The 26,835-nt window shown below is 39.5% G+C and overlaps 1 protein-coding gene across 1 annotated transcript in view; it reads left to right on the top strand.

The window, feature by feature from the left end:
* SMARCAD1 (SNF2 related chromatin remodeling ATPase with DExD box 1) overlaps positions 1-26,199 on the top strand; it is a 46,458-nt gene extending 20,259 nt beyond the window's left edge. Inside the window, exons 7-23 of the mRNA XM_074148320.1 lie at positions 449-533; positions 2,482-2,873; positions 11,955-12,157; positions 13,399-13,489; positions 15,157-15,256; positions 16,798-16,857; positions 17,042-17,117; positions 17,539-17,674; positions 18,757-18,894; positions 19,211-19,306; positions 19,924-20,041; positions 20,285-20,406; positions 21,583-21,771; positions 22,674-22,792; positions 24,337-24,519; positions 25,234-25,343; positions 25,652-26,199. Coding sequence (XP_074004421.1) covers positions 449-533; positions 2,482-2,873; positions 11,955-12,157; positions 13,399-13,489; positions 15,157-15,256; positions 16,798-16,857; positions 17,042-17,117; positions 17,539-17,674; positions 18,757-18,894; positions 19,211-19,306; positions 19,924-20,041; positions 20,285-20,406; positions 21,583-21,771; positions 22,674-22,792; positions 24,337-24,519; positions 25,234-25,343; positions 25,652-25,713 — 2,280 coding nt within the window. The 3' untranslated portion in view covers positions 25,714-26,199. The remainder of the gene's footprint in view (positions 1-448; positions 534-2,481; positions 2,874-11,954; positions 12,158-13,398; positions 13,490-15,156; positions 15,257-16,797; positions 16,858-17,041; positions 17,118-17,538; positions 17,675-18,756; positions 18,895-19,210; positions 19,307-19,923; positions 20,042-20,284; positions 20,407-21,582; positions 21,772-22,673; positions 22,793-24,336; positions 24,520-25,233; positions 25,344-25,651) is intronic.
* The last annotated feature ends 636 nt before the right edge of the window (positions 26,200-26,835 follow it).

Below are 26,835 nucleotides of genomic sequence, written 5' to 3'. Positions count from 1 at the left end.
ACTTTTTTGGTCCCATGACAAGCCTGACATAGGCGCAAATTGGATGGCCTATTAAAAAAGTCCATGGGGAGATTATCCTTCCCACTCTCTCACACTTTTCTCCCCTGGCAACTAGATATACTGTGCGCTTTGTATTAGTTTAGTACCTGATGATATTCAGCAACGCATCAGGGCATTTTAATACTGTGCGTTATATTGTTGGAAGCAAAGCTTTTTTATGTGTGTTCTTGACCTTTTGAAAAGGGGAGTGCAACTCTACCTAAGCTTGAGTGTATAAGGATAAACTGAAGGTGTTTCTCCTTTTGATTTCCTTTATTTTGAATCATCTGATCTGCAGGCGTTTTCTTTGCTTTGTGCGATTAAAATTGTTAGTGCCTTAATGTTACTATGCACTGAAATTTAGTTTCTGCTTACCTTACCACAATACAAAATTTTTATCTTTTACTAGGAACTGAGAGATGTACTTCAGGAACATAACTGGGTGTTTCATGAAGCACTGGAGGCCCTGAAAGTATTTGCAGAAGATGATGAGGGTAAAGGCAGATTTATAATCCATTTTATCCCAAGATAAACCAGACAGAATCTTAATACAAATCTTTTCTAATGTCCAGCAATGACAGTCCTGACAGCACTATGCTTAGAAACTTGCACTGATACTTGAAATTAGTTTTATGGGGAGGATGATAGAAGGAAACTCAACTTTTCTGTATCTATAAGTGTCACGATTATTTCTTCTTTTGCTCTGTAAGTAGAGACAAATATCTTTGCCTTGCTAATACAGATTTACATGAGTTGTAATTACCTGTGAGTATATCTTAAAATATATTTTGAAATGTGTCAAAGCTGACACCTGCTTCCCTCCTGCTTGTTTAAAAATAAGTTTTATGTTTTAACTGGAGTAATTTGTAAATCTGTAATTGCAAATAACTGCATAAGTGACAGCTGACATATGCTATTTTTTCCTTTTAAAATACATTGTAGCAGAGAAAAATACTAGAAATGTGACTTAAATTATGCAACCAATTTATAAATACCAGTGCATTAACTGTGGTAGGGAGCAAGAACCATGATTCCATGTAAATCTGTGAGTTATAACTTAAATAGTACTTAATGAGTTGATTACTTTTCAGTGTGTTACGCAGCTGTCAGCTTAGTATATATTTTGCCTTATCAGCTATTTAAGTATTCTTGGAATAGGATAGTATTCTTAATTGGATTCTTTACAAGGGGAGAGAGCTATTATGTATGCATGAGGTTGGGTCCTTGCTGCTGCTTCTGAGAAGGCAGACATTGGGGTTGGAGTCAATCAGCAGCAAGCTGGGATTGGGCAGAAAAGAAAGCATGCTTTCTTCCAAAGAAGGAAGAAAAACCCATACAAGTAACTTCTGAAAAGGACTTGGCTCACACTCTGTTAAATAACCTCTATCTTTAAGACAGCAGGGTTATTTTAGTCAGAAATGCTTCAGTCTTCCGGTTTCTTTAATAAGTGCAAGTTTTTGTTGTCCCATCTCTAATACTTTACTGAGATGCATTAAAATGGGAAAATATATAACTTTCATGGTGAAAGTAGGCTTGTTTTCTGAAATCAGCAAAATTAATATCTCTGCAGTCTGGTGGAGTGGGACCAGTATCTCATCCCAGCTCTACATCATTAGTTCTTAACTATCTGCTCTTACCTCAGAGCTTCTGCAGCTCACGCTTATTACCGAGCATTCATCATCTGTGTTTTAAGACAGATATTTAAAACCCTCTGCTATTTGAACAGTGGATGTGCGAGCCAGTGCAGGCAGGACACAGGAACAACCACAAAACCACAGATCCAAGACAAAGAACGAATTTAATCTCAATACCTCATGGATCAGGGAATCTCTGAAGCAGCACCCGGGCTGAGGCAGGCAAGCAGGGGACCCAGGCACTGCGGAGCGAGAGAGAGTCCTTGTTAGCAAGGGAGTGAGAGAGCTCACACTTGCTGTTCTGGCCTGTATTTCAAGGATTCTGGCAGGCAGAGTTTTCCACTGTGCTTTGATCTCTTCAACAGCAGGGCAGGAATCTCAGGCGTGTTCGATAAGGTGCCTCTGAGTCCATCCCAGGCCTACGTTATCTAAGTGCAGATGTTCTCACTTGTTGAACACACAAAACTAAACAACAATTAGTGTGATATATGTGTTTTCCAGCACCCCATATGAGAGTCACTCGAGCATGTTTACGGTCCTCCTCGCCAATTTTCCGTTACTTTCCCACAGTATACAAATTAGCATTGCTCATCTTCTACTCACAGGTGGTACTATTTACACATTTTAAACAGACTTGCATGCTGTTTGCTCTTCTTTGCTCTTAGTTACACCTGCTATTGGGTTGTTGTGTATTACGTACTAGAATTGTGGTTTATATCTATACAGTTTTATTTTGGAAGAACAGTGGATTTAAATTCACCCTTAACCAGTATGCATTGACTTGTTGCCTTCTATATTGCATGCATAGGCATGGAATTTCCTCCCAAAAGTGAAGCTGCTGACTGGACTGAAGCCTCCGCCAAGAGCAGAAGTGAGGAGAATAAAGAGAAGCCAAAGCAGAAATCTTCCGGGAAAGAGCAGAACGGCTTTCAGAAAAAGGACAAAGGCAAAAAGAGTGTTTGGAATACTAAAAAAGAAACAGAAGACTTGGAGGATGAGTCAGCTTCTGAAGATGGTGGTAGCTCCCTTGACGAGGACTACAGCAGCGGCGACGAAGTGATGGAGGATGGCTACAAAGCGAAAATCCTCAGCTTCCTGCAGGATGCTTCCCCGAGCGAACTGACTTTGATTCCCCAGTGTTCTCAGAAAAAGGCTCAGAAGATAATAGCGCTCCGGCCCTTTAACAGCTGGGAGGCTCTGGTAGGTCTGCATTCTTCTCTTCCTATCCCCAGCCTGCCTAGAGTCAAGGTGGCTTCAGCCTAGGGAGGCTTAGATGGGTGGCCTTAGCCTGATTAGGCTAAAATGCTATGTTCCTCCTAAGCCAATAGCATTTCAAATAGTGTCATATGACCTGATTTCGAATGAATTAAGGGGTGATTTTCCTGGAAAACTCAAGCTGATTGGCTGACATTACTGTCACTCACTCTGTAGCACAGAAAGTTGGTTGATTTCACTGCAGAAGAAGAAATTAGAGCTTTCACTTGGGAAGGTGGTGTTTGTTAGCCTGTTCTGAGCTCTGGTAGCTGAAAACCCATGCAGCAGGCAAGAACGTGGCAGGACCTTTACTGCAGACACTTGAATAGAAGCAGCAGCAGCTTCCAGGGTAGCTCCATGATAGAAGGTGCCAGCATGGATATTTTCAGCTTCATACAAGAAACAATCATTGTCTTTTTTTCCTTTTGCCTTTTTTCTTTAATCTACTGCATGGGTTTGCTACCTGAGCAATGCAGCCATTTTTTTAGTGGAGTGAGCTGCTGTGTTTTTATTAATAAAAGGTAAAGCATCAGAAGGCTAAATCACAATCCATAGCAGAAGGGAACACGATATCTCTTGGTAAGTAGATTATCTACTGTCACTGGGATGTTACTTTCAAATGTTTCCCATGGTTTGTTTGTTGCCTTAACGTTTCTTGCAGTTTCAGTTAACTGCAAGACATCAGACCTGGTAAGAGCAACGTCCTGGTAAGAAATTTGAAGTGCATTACGGCAGATTTTCTTGGTTTAATGTATTAGCGCTTTGGATTTTAAAGCAGTAACTGTGCGTAGGCCCTCTGACAGACTAATTGTTATGTTTTTTCATCAGTATGTGTTCTGATGCCTCCCCCACTGATGTGTGCAAGATCCGCTTTTATTTTTCAGAGCAGAATAGAATTTCTCCAATATGTGTAAAACAATAACACTTATTATTCATTGTGTGAAATGTTTTACCACAAAACAGTAAGAGATACTAAACACCTTTTTTAAGGAAAACAAAATGATCTTTGTATGTCGTGTTGCAAAGGGGGGAGATAGAGGAGGATATTTGAAAAAAAATACAAGGTGCAGGTATGCTGCAAAAGAAATCCGTTTTGCCCCAAGCCTTTGGCTTCTCACAGAACATCTGTCATACGGCTATTCCTTTCTAAACTTGTTGGATTTTGCCTGAGCTTAATTCTTTGCAGAAATATTTGCTACAGGGCTGTTCTCCTTTTCTCTGTGTAAAATATTTAACAGAAAAAAAAAAAGCGCACTGCATGGGCCTGTTTGCGTTCAAAATTTGGCTTTCATAAAGATTGCTGCTGTCAGCAACCACATGTTTGTGTAGTATTGTGAATACTTGCCCAGAGTAGTAGTAGTGTGCAGCAGATTTTAGCAGATGTTTTGTATCAGCATGGATTTAATTGTTTATAAAGATCCAGTAACTCAGTGACCCAACGTTTTTCCTATTAATTAATGAGAGTGGTAGAATAATGGAGAGAGCTGATTCAGTTTCAGCATTAAAGAAATTGGCTCGTTTTTAAGGTCTCTTTTTACTGTAATGGTTTCTTTTGTAACACGATGCAAAGCACTAGAAATTGTTACCACTTGTTCATTACTAGAATTGAGGAAGGTCTTAAGTCTCTCAGTCTGAGATTAAGACTAAAGCCTACTTATTTGGAAATTGAACATCTTTTTCCAGGATAACGTAAATTAAAATGTTTTTTTTATTCTAGACAAGCTTTTTAAGTTGGGCTAAGATTTATTTTTTTTTTAGGTGGATTTAAACGAATTTCAAGCTTGTGAAATTATTAAGAATGCTTGAAAATACTTTTTCTATGGAGCAGATATTTAAGACAGATGTTTAACTTGATCTAGTAACACTTAAAATACACAGGAAAAAAATTTAACATAGTTCCTAAAAATTAAATTGAGAGAGCTTGCTCACAAGGATTAATGCCTCTGGCCATTTAGAAATGCCCATACTGTGGATCAAATACATTTTCCAGGAGGGTAGTTTTATCCAGTCTCCAGTGCTAGAGATGACTAGCTGGGAATGCCTCCTCTCACACGCTAACTTGCATAAAGAGTGCTCGGGGTATGTCCTTGAGGCTTTAGGTGTCTGTCTTCTCATTTGGAGAAGTGTTGCTTCTCTGTGTGAGGTCCTGTGGCCTCTCTCCAGGGTATGTTGTGTGCATAGGGAGAGTAGCAGGTAACAAAATAGATTAGGATGTGTGCTCCGAGAGAGCGCTTTTCTGAGTGTTTCTCTTATTCACAACTTAAAATTGCACATTGGTTTCTGAGGGCACACGGTTTGGAAGGGTGGTTCCAGGTGCCTGTGCTGTAGAAGCAAGCCCAAGCATGGAGCTGAGATAGAAGAGGAGGTGCGATGCCCAAATGGGAGATGCCAGAGCAGAAGTTCATGAGGAGCAGCTCTCCCTTGCTGGGAATTGGGGATTATAACGCAAGGGGAGCAGATGGGGATGCAGGGGTAGGCAAACTAAAGGGTGGTCAGCAGAAAGTGGGGCTCTGAGGGCTTGGAGGAGAGGAATGATGGAGCATCAAGAACATGGCTGGCTGTGGAGGGCAAGGCAAAGACAAGTGTTAGGTCGCTTTTGTGCAAGGGGCCAGTGTTGAGCGATGTTTTCCTCTCATGGTGCAGGCCTGCTCTATGCCTCCTCAGAGTGGACATGTGTTACTAAATGGACAGTGGTCAGAGGTACCTCCCCTCCTGGTGGTTTCTTTTCAACGTAGGCTTCCCACCATCCTCTCCTGTTTGCTCCGGGGTCCTGGTGACACCCTACTGGCACACACTGCGGGCTGGCAGACAGCAGGATGTCTTTCATTGGTGGAAGGACTTGTGGGCACCCATTGCCCTTCCTCCTCACCCTCACTCCTCTAAAAATCTCATTGGTGTTTAATTATATTTTAATAGTGCTCTCTTTTCCAGACTGTTGGAACTGGCCGGTGTTGGAAACGGCAGCTCTCAGCACTGTTTCCTCAGCAAACAGTCTGTAAACACGGTCACATAACGGCAATACCTGCCTGTGTTCCGTGCGTGCCGAGAAACAAGGGCAGAGCCAAGGCTGGCTCCCGAAGGAGCCCAGCTCAGTTTTTGGGGTCTGAGGAGGTGTTCTGTTCCTTGGCCTGTTGTGTGGGCCCAAGGCAATTTCATGCTGGCTCTGGTAAATGCAAGGATACAAACTGGAGGGAGTTTAATGCTATTCAGCTTCTTGTTTTTAAGGTTTAGAATTGTTAGCTGCTTGAATTTGCTTTTAGTGTAGTAACTTATGTACATATCTGAGATTTGCTGTATCCTCTCATTTCTGTCATTCGCGGTATTATTCTATCACAAAATAAGCCATCTCTTTTAGCATTTAAAGCCTTTATGTTAATTAAACAATGTCTATTGTTTTTAAAAATTACAAATTATTGAGAACACAAGTTACTGATGCAAAGTATTACGTAGGAATTCTGACATGGCATATATTTGGCTTATCACTTTTTAGGGGAATGGTAGAACTGAGCAGTCAAAGGTGGCCTTACTTGTCCGTCATGTTCTGTATACTGCAATAGCATATGAGTTAGGAGATACAAAGTCAAGGGAGGGTAGCTTCGGCTTTTTTATTATCTCACTTTGTTTGGCTGCACATGTGCAAACTGCTACAAAAAAACAAATTAGTGGGAAATCCAGAAACATCCTGCACCAAAGCAAACTGAAGGGAAGCAGCAAATGCATCAGGTTAGAAATGGGAACTGCTTAAAGTGGAACCGGGATTTGTTGGTTGCAGTTGAGGCTGACTTTCCCCCTTAAGCAGTAAAGTGAAATGCTAAATCACCACCAGCACTGTGGGGCACTGCTGCAGCCTGGGACTCCACTGGACCTTTCTTCCAAGCGTGCTGTTCAAGCTCATGGCTCAGTTGTCCATGCTGGTTTTGCATTTTTGGACCTTATTTGAAAAAAATGAACCTGGGAGGATGTCAGAACCTCTGGTAAACCAAAGGCCACCTGAGGATCTGCTTTGTGTTCTGCATGACTATGTAACATCGTGTGTTTCACGTGTAAACCAGTGGCTAAAGTTTTTCTTGTTGTAACTTGGAGATGAATGCTAATGTGCTGACATGAAACAATACAATTTCTGTTAATAACAGATGGCTTCATTTTCCACGCCCTTATTTACAGATTACAGGATTTATATTCATGCCAACCAAAGCTTTAGGCATCAAAACAAATGTTGAAATTTTTTAATCGCCTATTAAAAATCATGTTCATGTTCTTTACTTCTCTTTTTATTTCTGAATAGAGTTGTCTATTTAGAAAACTTCTTCGCAAGTGTTGACATGTGTGCCTTAGCCTGGTTTAACCTACGAGTGTTGGTAAGCTTCCTGGGTTTTGTTTAAAATGGAACAAAACCACAAACAAAACAAAACCCCCAAAACTGTAAGGGCAGGCTGTCAGTAGAGGGCATCACTCCATATTTTTTTTTTTTTTTTTGGAGTCAAAGCATAGCCTGCTTGTATACTTCAGCATTACTCTGCAATGTGGCAATATTGATCAGTTACTTAAAGCATAATAGCTGGATAATACGGCCCCCATGTTCTTACAGAATGTAGAAAAAAGGACTAGCCACTTGGGAGGAGTGTAGGAACATCATCAGAGTTTGCAGGAAAGCAACAGGAAGACCAAAGGCCACTTAGAATTAAACCTGGCAAGGGATGTCAAGGATAATAAAAAGGGCATCTTTTAAGTACATCGGTAGCAAAAGGAAGACTAGGGAAAATGTGGGCCCACTGCTTAATGAGGTGGGTGCCATGGTGATGGAGGATGCAGAGAAGGTGGAGTTACCAGATATCTTTGCTTTGGTCATTACTGCTAAGGCTGGTGCTCAGGAATACCAGATCCTGGAGGTAAGAGAAGAGAGCCTGGAGAAAGGAAGGCCTTCCCTTGGTCAAGGAGGATCAGGCTAGAGATCATTTAGGCAAACTTGACAACCACAAATGCATGGGCACTGATGGGATGCACCCATAAGTGCTGAGGGAGCTGGCAGATGTTATTGTGAAGCCACTCTCCATGATCTTTGAAAGGTCATGGAGAACAGGAGAGGTGCCTGAGGACTGGAGGAGCCAATGTGATGCCAGCCTTCAAAAAGTGCAAGAAGGAGGATCCAGAAAACTACAGGCCAGTCAGGCTCACCTCTATCTCTAGAAAGGTGATGGAACAACTCATCCTGGATGTCATCTCTAAGCATGTAGAGGCACAGAAGGTTGTCTGGGGTGGTCAACATGGATTTACCAAGGGGAAAATCATGCTTGAACAATCTGATAGCATTCTATGATGGCATGACTGGTTGGATAGATGAGGCAGTGGACATTGTCTACCTCAACTTCAGCAAGTCTTTTGACATTGTCTCCCATAACAGCCTCATAGGTAAGCTTAGGAAGTGTGGGTTAGATGAGTGGACAGTGAGGTGGATTGAGAACTGGCTGAGTGGCAGAGCTCCGAGGGTTGTGGTCAGCAGTGCAGAGCCCAGTTGGAGGCCTGTAACTAGCAGTGTTTCCCAGAGGTCAGTACTGGGTCCGGTCTTGTTCAATATATTCATCAATGACCTGGACTAGGGGACAGAGTGTACCCTCAGCAAGTTTGCTGATGCCACAAAACTGGGAGGAGTGGCTGACACACCACAAGGCTGTGCTGCTGTTCAATGAGACTTGGACAGGTTAGAGATAGAGAGTTGAGCGGAGAGGAACCTAATGAAGTTCAACAACGGCAAGTGTAGGGTTCTGCACCTAGGGAGGAATAACCCCATGCACCAGTCCAGGTTAGGGGTTGACCTGCTGGAAAGCAGCTCTGCAGAGAGGGACCTTGGAGTCCTGGTGGACAAAAGTTGACTATGAGCCAGCAATGTGCCCTTGTTGCCAAGAAGGCCAGTGGTCTCATGTGGCACATTAAAAAGAGCATGGCCAGCAGATTGAGGAAGGTTATCTTCCCCCTCTACTCTGCTCTTGTGAGGCCACATCTGGAGTACTGTGCCCAGTTCTGGGCTCCTCAGTTCAAGAAAGACAAGGAACTACTGGAAAGAGTCCAGCGGAGGGCTACAAAGAGGGTCAGGAGCATGGAGCCCCTCTCTTATGAGGAAAGGCTGAGAGACCTGGCTCTGTTTAGCCTGGAGAAGACTGAGAGGGGACCTCATCAACGCTTATAAACATCTAAAGGGCAGGTGTGAAGAAGATGGGGTCAGGTTCTCTTCAGTGGTGCCTGGTGACAGGACAAGGGGCAATGGGCACAAGCTCAAACACAGAAAATTCCATCTCAACATGATGAAAAACTTCTTTACTTTGAGGGTGCCAGAGCACTGCAACAGGCTGCCCAGAGAGGCTGTGGAGTCTCCTTCTCTGGAGATAGTCAGAACCCACCTGGATGCTTTCCTGTGCAACCTGCTTGGGCAGGGGTGTTGGACTAGATGATCCCCGGAGGTCCCTTCCAACCCCTACCGTGCTGTGATTCTGTGGTTCTATTTAAGGAAGGAATTCTAGGAGGATATATGTCTGTGAAGTCTTATGCTAAATTTTAACAGATCCCTGATTTAAATTTCAGAAAAATCCATGGAAAATTATTTCTGTTTTAACAAAAGAATGGCAAGTGCAAAGGATCTTCCATTCTGCAAATCCATTTATAAAAAGGAAGATGTCTGTTCTTTACAGTGAAATAACTTTATGCATAAATACATGTGAAAATACTATGATTACAAATATGACTCCAGTTACTGTAGAACTAAATTTATTAGGTTTTACGCTTTCTGCAGATGGCCCTGGATGGAATCCAGGGGAAGCTACAGGGCCTGTTTTGACACAGCTTCAGGCTTCTTGGCTCTAAAATGGAGAATATACATATAGTAGTGAAGATATGAAGTTCAGAGGAAGGAAATATAAATTAACTAGTGTGAACTTGAGGAAGAAAGTGGTGGAAGTAAGGCTTCTGTGTGAAAATTAATAATGCTTTACAGTTTAAAAGGAAAAGGAAATTAGTAATTTTTTTTTTTATTAGAATCATAGCATTGTCTAGGTTGGAAGGGACCTTTAAGATCATCTAGTCCAACCATCATCCTAACTCTGATAAAAAACCCATTGCGAAATCATGTCTCTAAGCACTATGTCAACCCGTCTTTTGAACACCTCCAGGGATGGTGCCTCAACCACTTCCCTGGGCAGCCTGTTCCAATGCTTAATAACCCTCTCAGTGTAAAAATTTTTCCTCATACCCAATCTGAACCTCCCCTGGTGCAACTTGAGGCTGTTTCCCCTTGTCCTATCGCCTGTGACTTGGGAGAAGAGACCGACCCCCGCCTCTGTGCACCCTCCTTTCAGGTAGTTGTAGAGAGCGATAAGGTCTCCCCTCAGCCTCCTTTTCTCTAGGCTGAACAATCCCAGGTCCCTCAGCCTTTCCTCATAAGACTTATTCTCCAAATTAAAGACACAGTGTCACATGGCAGGTCTGTTGCTGGCACAAGGTTGTGTGAATGAGACGTGTTAGTAGCAATTCTCACAACAAAAAGAAATGAGAACACAACAAAAAGAAATGCTTTCTTGGAGAAAGCATGTGTTCATGATTGACATAGGAAGGATTGTGAAATGGAGCCATTATTTAATAACTAAATAAAAATGGATGCTAGATTATATGTTTCTTCAAGCAAGCGTGAGTGAAGCAACCTCTGCTCTTAGTAGTAGGCTCAGAGTACAAAGCAGTGGAGGAAGTAATCCTTGGTCAAGGTGGGAACTCGTGTGTTTTGAGAATATGAGGACGTGGTGGCAGAGCAGCTAGAGCACTTAAAAGATCTCTTCTCAGCCAAAATGGGAGGGAATACCCTGTTGTGAGGTAGGGAGACATGGTGTTACTGAATGTGGGCTGTCCACATGGCTCAGCTGCAAGCATTTCATTGAAATGCTGGTGTGTTTCATCTTTGTTAACACAGTAGACAGGCCTTGTGTTAGTTTGTATTTACATTGAGATTCTGGTATCTTGCTTGACTTGTCCTCTGCCGGCTTGTTTGCTATGACATTTAGAAAACGCATTTGTGTTTATCTTGTTTGTCCCTCTGTAAAATGAGGGTAATGCTGACTTGAAACATGCACATGCAAAAAAACGGAGAAACTGAAAGGTGCTAAAACCTTTTCAGGGTGATAGTATTACACATGAAAATGTATCAGCAAGTGCAATTACCTGATATATTTGTGTAAGTTTGTCTCATAGATTTCACAATTTCACAAGAAAAAAGAGTTTAGGTGGATCTTAGCTTGCTGAAGAAATTCTTCTCCAACACTGAAGTGTGAAGAACTGAAAAGAACGAACCAACTCTTGGTGATATTTTGGGCCTGTCAGTATTTGGAGACCACAAAAAACCTGACATAGTTTTAGGAAACTTCTTATCCCTTAAATCTTTCTCTCTTTTTTTTTTTTTTTTTTTTTCCCTTGCAGTCTGCCTAAGTCCAGTTTGACTGTGTTGTTTGTGGTACAGTCAGAACTGGGACTGAGTACTGCTGAACTTCAGACAGATTCATAACAAAATCCTAATAGGCTTCTTGATAGGCTGGTTTGCCTTGATGCCTATGTTATGCTCATATCTTGTATCTTTAGTATATAATAGGGGTTGCTTAATAGGAGATATAATGGTAATCATAACATATTTTTTTTCTTCCTCTTGTGATTTTGTTCTATTAGTGGGCCTGGTCTTCAAAGCTTGGCACTGTACGTTGCCTCCCCTTGAGGTTTTTCAGAGTTATTTTACATTAGACAGTCTTCAGAAATTGTCTTATCTTAAAATAGGTTTTACAATGTGAGGAGCTGTAATGATGACCTTCAGTATGGATTCACACAGTTTTACATTGGATTAAGCGCATAAGGAATATCTGAAGTTTTGAGAGGAGATTGGGATGCTGTTGCTGTCTGCTACTTGAGTTACTTGCTGCCTGCAGCAGCTGTGGATTTTCACCGTAGAGCCTTTGCTGCTATTACCAGTGCTCATAGTCTTTTATTATTATTATTTTGCAGTTTACAAAAATGACGAAGACTACTGGTTTGTCGGAAGACATAGTGTGGAACTGCAAGATACTGCTGAAGGAGAGGGACGTGGTTCTAAAGCTCATGAATAAATGTGAAGACATTTCAAATAAGCTGACAAAACAAGTAACCAGGATTACTGAAGATGGAGGATGCGGATGGAATATAGAGCAACCCTCCATTCTGAATCAGAGGTATATTTCTCTTTTTTATGCTTAGAGGGGTGTTGGATGATAAGGTACACTTGAAGACTGGGATTTTCAAAACTGTAGTCTCTGAAAGTAGAGTTGCAAATGTTTGACACTTAGCTGCTCTCAGTGAGCTAGATAGTGATGTGCAACACTTGAGGTAATCCAACAGATGTTTTTAGTGTATCAGGAAAACTGGTAAGGAGGATAAGAACATCAAAAACTGAAAAGATATAACAGTGCTCAATACCTTGTTTTACTTGCTCCAGTTTTTGATGAATGTAGAAGCCAACCTGGAGTAATGGGATCCTGAGTTGAAAATTTACCTCAAACAGAAGGCCAAACAAAGCCGCTTCTGTAATGGGGGACCTTATATTTCAAAGATGTTGAATTTAAATTAATCTGAGCAAACCTGTAAAGTTTCTCAGCTGAAATGAAAACCTTGGTCCAGAAGTTCAGATGTACAAAATGATCTCAACTCTGTCTCCAGTAGGAGTGGCACTGGGGATGTGTTGGGGGAAAGGATTTACTTCAGAGAGGTACCCTGGTAAAGATTCCCAAATAGATATTGGGAATGAAGAGAGAGTTTAGGAGGAATGGAAATGGTGTGGGGTCCATTATCCGAAGGGTTAGGAAGCATAGGGGTGAAGTGGGAATGGCCAGAGTAGCAACCTGGATTAGACTTGGAGGCTGTTAGTGGTAAATAACAAAAGGATATTCAGCTGTATCACAATGAAACTGGAGAGAGGAAGAGGAAACTGTGTGGAGGGAGCTTATCAGTGATGTTTCTTCTTTGCAAGAAAAAGTGCTGTTGAGTGTGTTTTGTGGGTTGTGTGTGGTGTTTGGTGCTGGCACCAGCAGTAATTGTACAACAGAGCAACCTAGTCATGCAGCTGCTAAATGCAACTTAATTTTTTGTGTATTTTAAAAATTAGCAGTTGTATAACTGCTTTTAACTGCTTGTGGATCACTGATTTTAGAAGACAGTTATTTATTGTAACTTTCATTTTAGTCATTTAAGATGTGTGAAAACTCAGATAAACTGCTTAGTTCAGAAATGCTCTTTGGTACTCAGGTGACTGATTAAATAAAGTTTGATGTGTTTTTCACAACACAAAGAGATCTGGAGTGTATTAAAATGTGAGCAATAATAAACTTACCATTCTGTGACTAACATAGGTGTCAAGTTGTGTTTCATGGAGAAACAAATAAAAGATGGTAACGCATTAAGCTTGATTTCTTAACAGTTTGGAACTCAAGCCGTATCAGAAGATTGGTTTGAACTGGTTAGCACTGCTGCATAAACATGGATTAAATGGCATATTGGCTGATGAAATGGTGAGTGCGAAACTGATTATTTAAGAATCATTAAAAGTTTTGAAAACATGACTTTATTAAATTCTTTCTTTTCCTAGAAGCCCCAAGCAGATTGTAAGTAATTTGTTTTAGCTAATATAACTTCAATTCCAAACAGTTTCTCCAAATGTTTAGAAGCTGCTGAGCTCATACTTTCAATTTGAAAGTCAAAGGTAGCCTAAGATTCATGGATACTGATAACTACAAGTCACATGGTGTCTTCTGATGCAATGGAAGCAGTTTCTACCACAACAGATTATTCTCAAACTATTCATTTTAATAGCTCCTTGCCCATAAATATAATTCATTCTACTTAGAATCATAGAATCATAGCATGGTTAGAGTTGGAAGGGACCTTAAAGATCATAGAGTTCCAACCCCCCTGCCATGGGCAGGGACACCTCCCACCAGACCAGGTTGCTCAAAGCCCCATCCAGCCTGATCTTGAACACTTCCAGGGATGGGGCATCCACAGCTTCCCTGGGCAACCTGTTCCAGTGCCTCACCACCCTCACAGTAAAGAATTTCTTCTGAATATCTAATCTAAATCTCCCCTCTTTCAGTTTAAAACCATTACCATTACCCCTAGCTAGATAAAGAGTCCCTCCCCATCTCTCCTGTACTGGAAGGCTGCTGTAAGGTCTTCCCGGAGCCTTCTCTTCTTCAGGCTGAACAACCCCAACTGTCTCAGCCTCTCTTCACAGAAATGCTCCAGCCCTCTGATCTTTTTCGTGGCACTCCAGCATTTAGTTGTAGCAAGCCCCTATCTTCACATTTCTGCATCAGTTTCAAAATGAGTAGGTAACAATACAGAAAAAAACTAAGTGGGTAGAAACCTTTTCTGCTCCTGCAGCATTTCAGCCACCTCTTGTCATGATGCTCCCCGTAAGTTTTGAAACAGGAGAGAAAAGTCTATGGATTTGAGGTTTGGTTTGGTGCTGACACCACCAGTAACTGTACAGCAGAACAAACTTACTGTTGCTGCTGCTAAATGCTAAATGTGTTGTCAGTTGCTTTTAATCCTGGCTGCTCTTCATCTTGTGATGAACCGTGAGTGAATGGATGGGTTTGCTTCACTAAGACTTAAGGCAGTGTTTCTCAGCTTCCACGTGTTCTGCATTTGTAAGAACTAACTTATGTGCATATTTTCTGATAGATAAGATAATTTTTTAAATTCGTGATACAGAAGACAGGAAAGTGAGTATTGGTGGACACACAGACTTATCTTAAAGAAATCTGTTTTCCGTATTAAAGTCCACTTCAGAAATAGCTGGAATATTCTCTGTACAACTGGCTCCAATGGAAAAAAACAAGTAGTTTCCACGTGATCGTTTGTCTGCAGCACTGTTTAAGGAAGGCGAATTTTTGAAGAACATTTGAGGGATGAACTTGAACTAAAACAAAATCTTCATAAATGGAAAAGACTAATTCCTGATACTCAGATGTTGAGCTGAAAAGATAATTGAGTTCGACTGGGCTTAAGAAGGAGTTGTCTTCTGTAAAACAATGTGGTTGAACAGAACAATTCTTCTATGTAGATTTGTAATCTTTAGTTAACATTCACAACACTGTGATTGTCTTATGAGTACAAACCACTATTACGTTCTACAGATTGTAAATTTTGTTTAAATGGATTTATTGTCTTGTAGGGCTTAGGAAAAACAATTCAAGCTATCGCATTTCTAGCTTATCTGTACCAAGAGGGCAATATGGGTCCCCATTTGATAGTTGTGCCAGCTTCAACGTTAGGTAAGTTACAAGCTTCAAAATTATTTGTTTGTTTAAAAAAAAAAAATTGTGGACAGAGTATGAAACAAAGATAATTTTGTGAAAGAAAACTTAATTTTCTTATGGTGATATTCAACTCCTTAAGTAATTTGAATTAGAATGTAAATGATACTGAAGGCATGCTTGTTCTGAATTAATTAGACCTTACAGGGATTTTTTTTTTTATATATGCTCCGTATGTTTCACAAAAAAAGTAAAGCTGCTTGTTACAATTTGAACTTTAGCAAAGTATTCTTTTTACTTGCTGGATATTGACTGAAATTCCTTACCTTCAGGCTGTTCTTAGGATTAGGTTTCATGGCATTTAAGACATTAAGTCTTCTTTGAGTCTGAGACATAGAGTTTTTTCCTCTTTGCTGCACAGAATCTTTCAAAGCAGATCAAAATCCTAAAATGATGAGGCTGACTGTCTTTTAGTCGTGTGTTTTAATTGTTTAATGACCTCGGTTGAAAGCAGGAAGAATATGGTGGAATAAAATATGTCAGCAAAGCTGTTGTGTTTGAGCAGAAACTAGTTCTCCGTGGAGTTAAATGTGGTTTTGTTGAATTATTATAGAAAGGAGAAAGCAGCAAGTTTAATTTAGAAAGAAAATGCTGCTTTTAATATAAAATACATTTGTTGGGCTTCAAACATTTTCTCTTAACACATCAGAAAAGCTTCAGGTTATTCAGCATCAGTTCAAGATTTTCAGTGTTCTTTAAAAATCCACTATAACCCATTTTTTTAAGTAACTCTTAAGGATGCATGTTACTGAAAACCTGAGGTGTACATAAAGGTGCCAACGAAGGTGCTTTTATGAAGTGAATTGTAGAGGCTCATGAATTGTAGTAGTAAGCCATCCAGCACGGGGATGCCTGGGAAGTGCAGTCCACCTGCAGCTTTCCTGACACTTTTCTGGAAGTGTCTCCTCAGCCCTGTTCTGAGTCCAGCCCAGGTCAAGTGGCATTTACCAGAGACCCCCTTCTGCTGGGGTTTAGGGTCAGCGTTTGTGTTGGCTGTCAAGCAGCTTCCCCTTGGGCACGGTAACGTCGCTCTGCTGGCTGCACACCTGGAGCTGGGTCGAGCTGTCGGGCTTGCTTGCCAAATCCCAGAGGCACTGTCTCTCCTGATTAAATGCTTCTGGATGCAAGTACTGACAAATGAAGTGATTTGCTTTCTGAGGAGTTAACTATCTAGGGAAGAAATGGGGATGAAAAGTTAAGCGTTGTATTCTTTTACATGGTGGTTAGAGACCACGCAGGTTCTATTTCTAGAAACAGAGGAGTTGAAAGTGCAAGCTGGTTAAGCAAGAGTTACCTAAAGCCCACTTGTGGGTTGTTTAATTTCATTAAATACTATCAGTTTTCCAGCATCTAGACAGAAAGTTTCTTAACCTTCAGGAGAGTTTAAAGGGGTTTGCTTTAAAATCAGATGTTTGGTTTAATGCTGAGGTGTGTCTGAAGTTATATAAGATGTAATAAAGTATAACTGACTTGGTTTTTATTTTAATGTTGTCTCACAGATAACTGGATAAGAGAAGTTCATCTGTGGTGTCCAGAATTGAATGTCCTGTTTTACTATGGTGAGGAATGTAGTTTAGAAACGAAGCCAATAATACAGTTGCTTGCATGGTTGGAAGCATTGTTTTAAGACAGGTTAAATACGTATCTATTGTTGACTGTATTTCTATGTACTGTCTTAATTTTTATATGCATATAAATTATATAAAAGTAATTGTGCTCATATTATGCTTTGTCCTTTCATAGGATCCCAAGAAGATCGGAAACATCTGAGGGTGGACATTAATAATAAAGTTGTCGATTTCAATGTGATTATAACTACGTAAGTACAGTAATTAAATAACAAGTGAGATTCAGTTAGCTACTACTGACCTCTAGTGGTACAACAAAACAAAGTTTGGGTTTTGGTCAGGTGGGACAGTAACTTAATTTTTTTTTTTTTCAGGCAATTGTTAACTAGGGTTTCATTAATCCTGTAGAAGATACTATGTAACAGATGCTTTAGATAAATAGTATCTATCAAATAATAAATACTAATGGATACATATTAGTTTGTAATAGATTTGCACAGGTTTTTGGAAAGTTACAGAGCGCACTGGCTCATCAAGTAAACTGTAATCATTTGTCAATAGTAAACTGTGTAACGGTTGGTTACTTCTGGACAGTTTGACATCTTGCCCCTCATGTATTCTGCCTTATATATTGTCATGTATGGTGTTTTTTACAATATCTTTCCCTGACAGATACAACTGTGCAATTAGCAGCTCAGATGACCGAGGGCTGTTTCGCAGGTTGAAGCTTAACTATGCAATTTTTGATGAAGGTCATATGCTCAAGAACATGAGCTCTGTACGCTACCAGCACCTTATGACAATTAATGTAAGAGGTTTATTGTTGGGTTGGGGGGGACAACTCCTGTTTTTTCTGGTTTGCAGTTACAGGCTGAGGGACAATTTAACTATTAACTGTAAAGTTTATATACACATAAAGTTCTAGAAACTACAGTGTGCAAGTGCATATAAGCGTTGGTGTGGCCTTAGGAGTGGATCATGCATCATGAAATCTTTCAGGGAGGCAAGCTCCCAAAGAAGTGTAATAAATTTCCTATAGCATCATTACAATGATGCTGTAATTACATTGATGGTAGTAGTTCAGTTTCAGTATTAAGCGATTTTTTTTTTTTTTTTTTTTTTAAGCAATCCCAGTTTTATCCCACAGTAGTAAAGACTGTAAAAAGCTACGCTGATGACTTGTACTGAAATATTGTAGTTTTTAAGGACCTACTATGATAGAACTGTGCACGAAAAGCTAGCTTTAAAATAATTTTTCTTTATAGCTTCCGGCCTGAGTCAGCAGCATTTTGAAAAAGAGAAAATTTGAGTACAGTTCTTTTTCTAATCATTGTGATTTAGCACTGTATATTATTACTGTACCAATACTACTTATGATCACTTATTACAACTAGTTTTTCAAGACCATATTTTCATCAAAAGCATTTTTAAGAAGGTGATCTTTAAGCAGTTAAAATATGGCTTGTACTTGAAATGCAAAACTTGTGTGTAAGTACTGTAGGACACTAGAAAAGATGTGATATGGGAGCAACAATTAGCACATTAATTCAAAAAAAACAACCAAACAATAAAAACTCTAATAGAGCCAGGAAGGCTTTTCTTAAATCCAGATTAGGCTTCTTGAATTGTCTTACGTTGATATGTTCTCAGTTCCCCACAGATCTGTAAACCATTTTGTTGACTTAAGCAGGAAATTATTCCATGAGATCTGAATATATTTTAAGGTTAAATAGGTATAATTTAAACAAAGCTCATTTTAAGGTTAAATAGGTATAATTTAAACAAAGCTCATTTTCTCAGTTCTCAATAGCTGTGTTGTTTCTGCCAATATTAATTTGTAACCTGTCTGACTAATGTTTCTCACTGCTGTTTTCCCCTTTGGACAAATAGGCAAAGAATCGCTTACTGCTAACGGGGACTCCGGTTCAAAATAATCTGTTGGAATTGATGTCCCTCTTGAATTTTGTCATGCCACATATGTTCAGCAGTAGCACAAGTGAAATCCGAAGGATGTTCTCTTCAAAAACAGTAAGTATTGTATATTCTCTTCTTGAAAGTAACATTTTTTTTTTTTTTTTTGCTAGAACACTGCTGTTGCTGCTTAACTTCTGTTTTGTATTGCTATCTTATGGAAACAGGTAATGTGATTATGAAAATCTAGAAAATGAAACAAATAAACCACTTAACATAAAAATGTGTCATAAAAGGATATCTTGGAATACTAATGGTCCTGTTAGATCTGTCAGTTCTGTCTGGTTTTTTCATCAAGTTATACTAGTTCAGGTAGTGTTGTTACAGCTGAAAACTTCATACTGTAATTGAATTCTTACAATATCTTCCGTAGAAGAGTGCTGAAGAACAAAGCATATATGAAAAGGAGAGGATTGCACATGCGAAGCAGATAATAAAACCATTCATTTTGAGAAGAGTAAAAGATGAGGTAATGTTTTATCTTTAAAATAATGGTTTCGTATTATCAAAAAGCCTGACAATCTGAGACCAACAGTAAAATTTAATGTCAAATTTTGTCAGTGTTAGTTTTACCTGTTTGTCTAGGAGGAGCAAGAAAGTTGAGCTGTCTTCCATCTTTCAGGAGTTTGCAAGTAAAACTGTGACCTGCTGCAGCTTTGGGTTTTGATGCTCATTATTTGCTGACTATTTACAATTGGGAATTTTAGTTAGGAAAGATCACTGAAAGATGATTCGGTGCACTGCTAGGCGGTGAGAAGCGAGAAATCCATTGACCACAAAAATATTTGTCACTTCATAGTATTGACGTTTTATTTTAACTGAAAGGATTAAGGCAGTGAATGTGCACTTATATACTCATGCATATCTATGACTAAAAATGTAGTTTGTTTTGCTATCATCAAAATGTTTTGTTTTCATTCTAAAACCCAAAACCTATTTAAATTCTTGTGTTTAGAATTGCAGCTGTAAAAGAAAAGGAAAAATGAATGGATAGAGTAGCTTAAAAGCAGGCCTGTACAATAGGGTCAGAGTTACTGTCCCTTCACTACAGTGGCATTTTTACCTGGTATCTTTTTATTTTGTCAGGTCCTTAAACAACTACCTCCCAAAAAAGATCTCATTGAATTATGTGCCATGTCTGAGAAACAGGAACAACTATACTGTGATCTCTTAAACAAGCTCAAGAAAACTATTAACAGTAATGGTATGTGAAGGTCTTGTTTCCTTTTGCTGCATTTTTTTCATGCACAGGCATATTTTAAATGTGAATACAAAGCCCTTACTTTGTAGAAATGGCTAACACTCATAAGCTGATGATATCCGTTTTTTCCCTAAGTTCAGGTGAAATGTCAAATTCAATCCTTATAAAGTTCTCCTGAGAGGTAAAGATGCATCAGATAGGCACCTATGTTTTACTTCTGAATATACCTCATTTCTTTGTTTACAGAGAAAAACTCTGATATGGGAAATGTAATGATGCAACTTAGAAAAATGGCTAATCACCCTCTCTTGCACCGTCAGTATTACACAACTGACAAGCTCAGGACAATGTCCATGCTTATGCTCAAGGTAAGGTGGTGAGATTCAGAAGCAATCCTTAATTTCTAATGCTATTTAAATAGATTTATTTTTTTTTTATTGTCAGTCCTCTGGTCAAAAGTGTGTCTTTGCAAAACTTAATTCATTGTTGCTGCTTTTTATTTCTCTGCATCTATCCAGTGGTCTAATCAAGCTCTGTATGTGTTTAACACTGATTTTTTTTTTTTTTTTTTTTTTTGTGTGTCAGATATTAGAATGGAGAGAACAGTAGTGGGACTGCAGTCATCTCCTTTTCATTAGCTCCCCCTTAACACCTCTTCCCTCTGCCCCAAAATTTAAACCCAAAGTACTTACGAAAAAGATTTTGGCTGGGCACTTGAGTTTAGTAGTATTTTCTGAGTAGCAAGAAACCTAGACTGTACACAACTAAAATAGGGAAGGCATAAGTATTGAACTGTTGAGGATTGGTTTTTTTCTTTTTGTAATTTGGCTGGGGTTAATGCCTGTGGAGTTTGGGGAAAATGGTTGCTTCTTTCTAAAGTATAAAAAAAAAAATAAATCTGAATGTGCAGCATGTGCTCCAAGAAAGTTGCAGCTGGCTTTGAATATCTGCAGCTTTGTTTTAAAGTAAAGCCAGTCAAGGTCGGGGGGAAGGGAAGAAGTCACCCATTGGTTTATGAAGGATTTTTGTCCCTTTTTATTCCTACTCATACCATCATACTCTCCAGATGTGGCATTTCTTTTCCTCTTTCTTCCAGGCATGACATCCCTCTACCCACCCTACATCTTAGGCTGGGCTTCCCATGTCTTCTACCATCTATCCAAGGATTGGACCTCCCTTTTAGGGAATGTGTCTTCAGGGGAAGAGGTCTGATACAGGGGTAAAAGGTCATAGGGCTTGATGGGAACTAGGTAATTGCTATGGAGGTTGAGCATATACTTAGTTTTTGGTAGTACAAGTTCTTGTTAAAGCTAAATTGCAAAGTAATCATTCTCTACTCTAAACCTGGGGTTGCAGAGTTCATCTTTTGTTGCTTGCATGAGCCATGCTCTGGCATTTGTCCATGTCTAGTTGTGCTACTTTGTTCTTTCAGAAATTTTGGATGTTAATGTGTGGTGGTTTGTTTTGTTTTGGTTTTTTTTTTTGTTTTGTGTTGGTCTGGTGAGACTGTGTATTGCATTATTTCCCTTCATTTTTGCTAACAGGAACCCACACATTGTGATGCTAACCCTGACCTTATCTTTGAAGATATGACAGTGATGACAGACTTTGAGCTGCATCTGCTTTGTAAGCAATATTCTCATGTCAGTGACTTCAAGTTAGACATGGATCAGATCTTGGATTCTGGAAAGTTTAGAGCACTGGAGCGCATCCTTTCTGATCTTAAAGAGAAGGTTGGTACAACAGATGGCTGAAACATCTTTTCCTCTCCATCTAAAGGGTGGCTCTAAATAACTGGTTAAATTAACGTCTGCTAGCTGTATATGCAACCCCATTGCTTTTCTGTGGACTATTGCAATGTGATTTAGTGCACGTGCAGTATTGCAAGGCAATGCTTAGAGCTTTTAACGTACAGTCCCGCCTACACACATTACTTCAGAGACAGCTGAAATATGTGTTCCCATTTTTCCAAGTTTCAGAATATTCATCCGAAGTTAACACTACTGTCTGAATGTATGGAGGCCTAGTATCATTTTCATAACTCATGAACTTTAGCCTTCTTTTGCAATCGAGAAAGACATGATTATTCTAATGTTATACAGTCTGTGTTAAGCCAGTGTAAACATGAGAAGAGGTCACTGCTTTGAATCATAGATTCAAACTAGCTTATTTTACAAATAAGCATGTGCCGTAATACTTCAGAGTATCCTGAACTTGCACAAATGTGTGCTGCGCATCTGTTCGATTATTTCAGACAACAGTGCTACTGCTCTGTATGATGTGGGAAATAGCTTAAATTTAAGATTTTTAATGAAAATACTTTTGTTGATGTTTGTACATGGAATAGATTTGTCATTTATGTATTTGACATGTGATTTCTAGATTGCTTGAGTCACCTAAGTACAAAGCAACTGAAAAATTACTGCACTGACAAAAGGTGGGTTAATACAGCAGAAATACTGGATAAGACATTTTTACTGAAAATCAGTCCTGACTTGATGAATTTCAGTTTAGTCTTTGGTTTGGAAAATAGACACTCAAAGTAAAATCACTGCTTTGCACCAACAGTGTATTTATGTATTTTGTTATCTGTAATAAATGTCTTACAACTTTTGTTTTGCTTTGTCATTTCCAGGGCGACAGAGTTGTATTGTTTAGCCAGTTTACTATGATGCTGGATATTTTGGAAGTTTTCCTAAAGCACTGGCAACATAGATATATTAGGTTGGATGGAAAAACACAGATTTCTGATCGGTATGTGAGTTTTGTACTGAAGATGAGAGAGAAAAAATGGATGTGTGCATGGGGCGGGATGCGATTTAAAACCCTTACCTTTGTTTTCTAATGTGTAGAATTCTGTACTCAGTGGGCAACATCCTGGTTGGAGGTAAAACAGAACCAATTTTCTGTTCAGCAATTTTACATCTTAGCTAGGCCTCTTCTAACTCTCTGAAATTAACAGCATATTGCAGAGAAAACTCCTTGTTCTCAGAATGATAAGACCAATGTTTGTACATCATGCCAAGGAATGGTATGCAGAGAGGCTCTTGCTTATACTTATTGCTATAACAACCAAGGTCAGCCAATTTCGTTATTTGCCCCATTGGAGGGTCGGAAACGGAAAAAACATAGAGAGGTTTAATGTTGGATTTCAGATCGCCTTAGTAAGGATGAGGCTGAAAGCTGAGTTTTAGATGGTTGGGTTACAATCTTAGTGATCAAAATGGAAAACTTTTGTTTTCAGCAGTTCATGGTGTGTTTGATTTGCTGGTACGTCAGCATACCGTAGCAAAAGCTCACCTGGAGATACTCCGTGACAGTATAGTATATTTCTGTTACAATAAACAGATAAGACCCTTTGTTCCTGTAGAACAAACCATTTACTCTGTCCTTCACAGCTGAAAATGTTGCAATGCTTTTCTTGTATTTGAGCTGTGTGGTTTTTCTGCTGTTTCCTGTTTCGTGATTTTTCTTAAAATTTTTTTTTTAGATGCTCTATTCTTCATTTCAAAAACCTGTCTTTCTTGCTGTGGTATTATTTCCCACTTACTGCTGAAACCTATTACTTCCCTTGTATGTGCAGTTAGTACAGAAGACAGTCATGAAGCTAAATTCCTCCCTCCCTCGCTCCCTCCCTCTCCTCCCCCTCCATTTTTGTTTCATGTACTCCAGCCTTCCCTTGTCCTCCAGCTTGCTCTTTGTATTCTATGATCATCCAAAATCTTCTTCCAAGCCACTTTTTATTCTTTACTCAGAGCGACAGATCGATAGCATGTTTTTCTGGTCCCTGCTGAGGACTGTTGGTACCTGTTTTCCTTCTGCATAATGTCCATACTTCTCATAGAATCATAGAATGATTAGAGTTGGAAGGGACCTTAAAGATCATTGAGTTCCAACCCCCCTGCCATGGGCAGGGACACCTCCCACTAGACCAGGTTGCTCAAAGCCCCATCCAGCCTGATCTTGAACACTTCCAGGGTTGGGCCCCCCACGACTTCTCTGGGTAACCTGTTCCCGTGTCTCACCACCCTCACAGTAAAGAATTTCTTCCTGATATCTAATCTAAATCTCCCCTTTTTCAATTTAAAACCATTACCTCTTGTCCTATCGCTACACTTCCTGACAAAAGAGTCCCTCCCCATCTCTCCTGTAGGCTACCTTCAGATACTGGAAGGCTACTTTGCAGTGCCACTGTTCTCCCTTTCAAAAGATCATCATCTTAATTCCTGTATTCAGCTCTGGAGCCAGTGCAGTGTTTTTTTCAAGGCCTAATGTGTGTGTCTTCTTGTGTTCTTCAGGATACATCTAATAGATCAGTTCAATACAGATATGGGTATATTTGTATTCCTCCTGTCAACCAAAGCTGGTGGCTTGGGAATTAATCTGACCTCAGCAAATGTTGTTATTCTTCATGACATTGATTGCAACCCATACAATGATAAGCAAGCAGAAGACCGATGCCATAGAGTAGGTCAGACAAGGTAAGTCTTTTAAAATAAAATGCTTGGCTTCTCTTAGAGGCAAACTCTCAAAGCAGGCTAGTATAGTTTAAAAATTCCATTTTAAGCAGAGACTTGCGTAAACCAGCTCTGGGTTTTATGGGACCTAGGTAACTGAAATTATCTTAGCACATGTTGCTGCCAGAACAAACCTTATTTACACGCTCATCCTTTTTCTGATTCTCTATAACTCTCAAATTCTCTATAATTTTCAAATTTCTGGTACTAGGAACTATTTCAAGGCAGATCTGAAGTCTTTGGGACTGTTTGGCAAAGCTGTTTGTTCTCTTCAGGAGACTTTTAAGCTCTGAAGTGCCACCCTATCGTAAAGAGTGAAACCATGGACTGTTTTAGAGTCCTCCATCAGAATAAGCTAACCTGAGCAATAGAATATTTTCAATAAAGTGTTTTTAACTGTAGCATGGGATGTCAGGGAAGTTGAGTTGTTTCTGTTAATGGAGATTTTTATGACCATCCAGACTTTGCAGTGGCTGGGAGCATGGGAGAAAACAAGTTTTCTGCCAGTGTAGAGCACAGCTGGTCCAGATAGAAAAACTGGAAGCTCTTAGTATTGTCCTTTTGTTCATTTCCTCCTTCCTTTAAACCACTGCCAGCTGAACAAAGGCATAGCATCCTTCCCTTTGCACTAATTCAAAGAAACTATAAAAATGGATTATCCTATTTTGTGGTTTTCAGAGAAGTAAAAGTCATAAAGCTAATCAGTAAGGGGACTATTGAAGAATCCATGCTCAAAATCAGCCAGCAGAAATTGAAGTTAGAACAAGATATGACTGCAGCAGATTCGGGTAAGTCTCTTGCATGTAATGATGCACACTAACGAGAATTAAGGTTGCTGCAATATCTTAATCTGAAAAAAACCCCAAGATTCTTGATGCAGACAAGCCATTTGTTTTTTTTTCTTGTTAAGTAAACTGGAAAGTTTTATTTTTGCTGATTATTGTTCGGGTTGACAGGAAGCGTCCACTGAGTCTGATGCACAAATCAATGACAGACTCATACAAGCAGAGGATTTTATACAATTTTGGGGATCTAGACTTCAGTCTGTTCACGTGAAATATTTTGAGCTGTACTAACGCCTGTTTTTATTCCTCAGGAGAAGAAGGAACTATTCCAGCAGATATAGCCACACTACTAAAAGCTTCATTAGGTCTCTAAAATGTAAATATGTTGTGAAATTCAAGAAGAAAGGTGATGTTTTACCCCAAGGACTCTTATGTTACTGATGACAACAAATTTTATGAACATTTATAACTTTTTGTAGTTCCTTTTATTGTATTCCTCATGGTATTGAAAATTTTTAACACCAATAGCATTCTTTTGATGCTTAAAAATGTAAGTGGCCCAAATGTGCCAACATCAGTTACTGAATAAACATTATTTTACAGATCACTTTTCAAAATGGGGACCTAAGTAGTAATTGTTTTAACAAATCTGCTACTGCTTAAGATTTGTCAGTATTTTTGTAATTATTTCTACCTCCAAATATATATATAAACTGTCTGTTTCACTGGATTATGCGTGTAGATTTTTTTATATGTGCCTTATTTGACAATGCTCGAGTCTGTTTCTGCTTGTTTTGGTTCATTTGATGTACCGTACTGGTTTTGTATCAACTTGTTCAATAAAATTCCATAGATTAACAAAATGTTCTCATTTCGTGGTTATTTGGGGGCAGTGATAACTTGCATGTTATAAATCAAATAGGCAGCTTTAAAAGTAGCTGAAATTTTCCAGTTGACAACTGACTTGGCTTTATCCAGCAGTAGTTAATTACTAATGTTTCTTTATACTCCAATCATGGTTGTGTTAGGATATTGATTATAAAAACCGAATTCCTGCCAAGCGAAATTTTTCACCCAGGTTGCAATTTTTTGGTCAGTCCTTGATGTAGATACCAGAGCTGCACTCTGCCAGTCAAGTGCCCTGACTGCACAGCTTACGTCTTGCTCTCTTCTTCCACTTTCAGTGAACGATGAATTCATCTCAGTGGAACGAAGAGCTTCAGTGCTATCAGTGATGAGGTGTGCTTCCACCTGAAGTTTATAATCTGCTGGCAAGGATGTGATTTGAGGAGGCAAGAGAGGAGGATGCCTATTTCTTGGGACAGAGGAAAAGACCAAAATCTGGTCTTTTCAACTCAGAGTAGTTAAGATGTAGATTGCTGCTTTGTTAGAAGCTGGGGGAAGGCAGAGAACGGGGAAGTTCTTATTGCCCCTGCCCTCTGTTAAAGCTTCAGCTGCTCTGTGCAGAGCTCAGCAAATCTGTACCAGGCTGAAT

Source organism: Numenius arquata, chromosome 5, assembly GCF_964106895.1.
Source record: "Numenius arquata chromosome 5, bNumArq3.hap1.1, whole genome shotgun sequence".
Taxonomy (NCBI): Eukaryota; Metazoa; Chordata; class Aves; order Charadriiformes; family Scolopacidae; genus Numenius; species Numenius arquata.
This window is presented reverse-complemented; position numbering and strand designations above follow the sequence as displayed.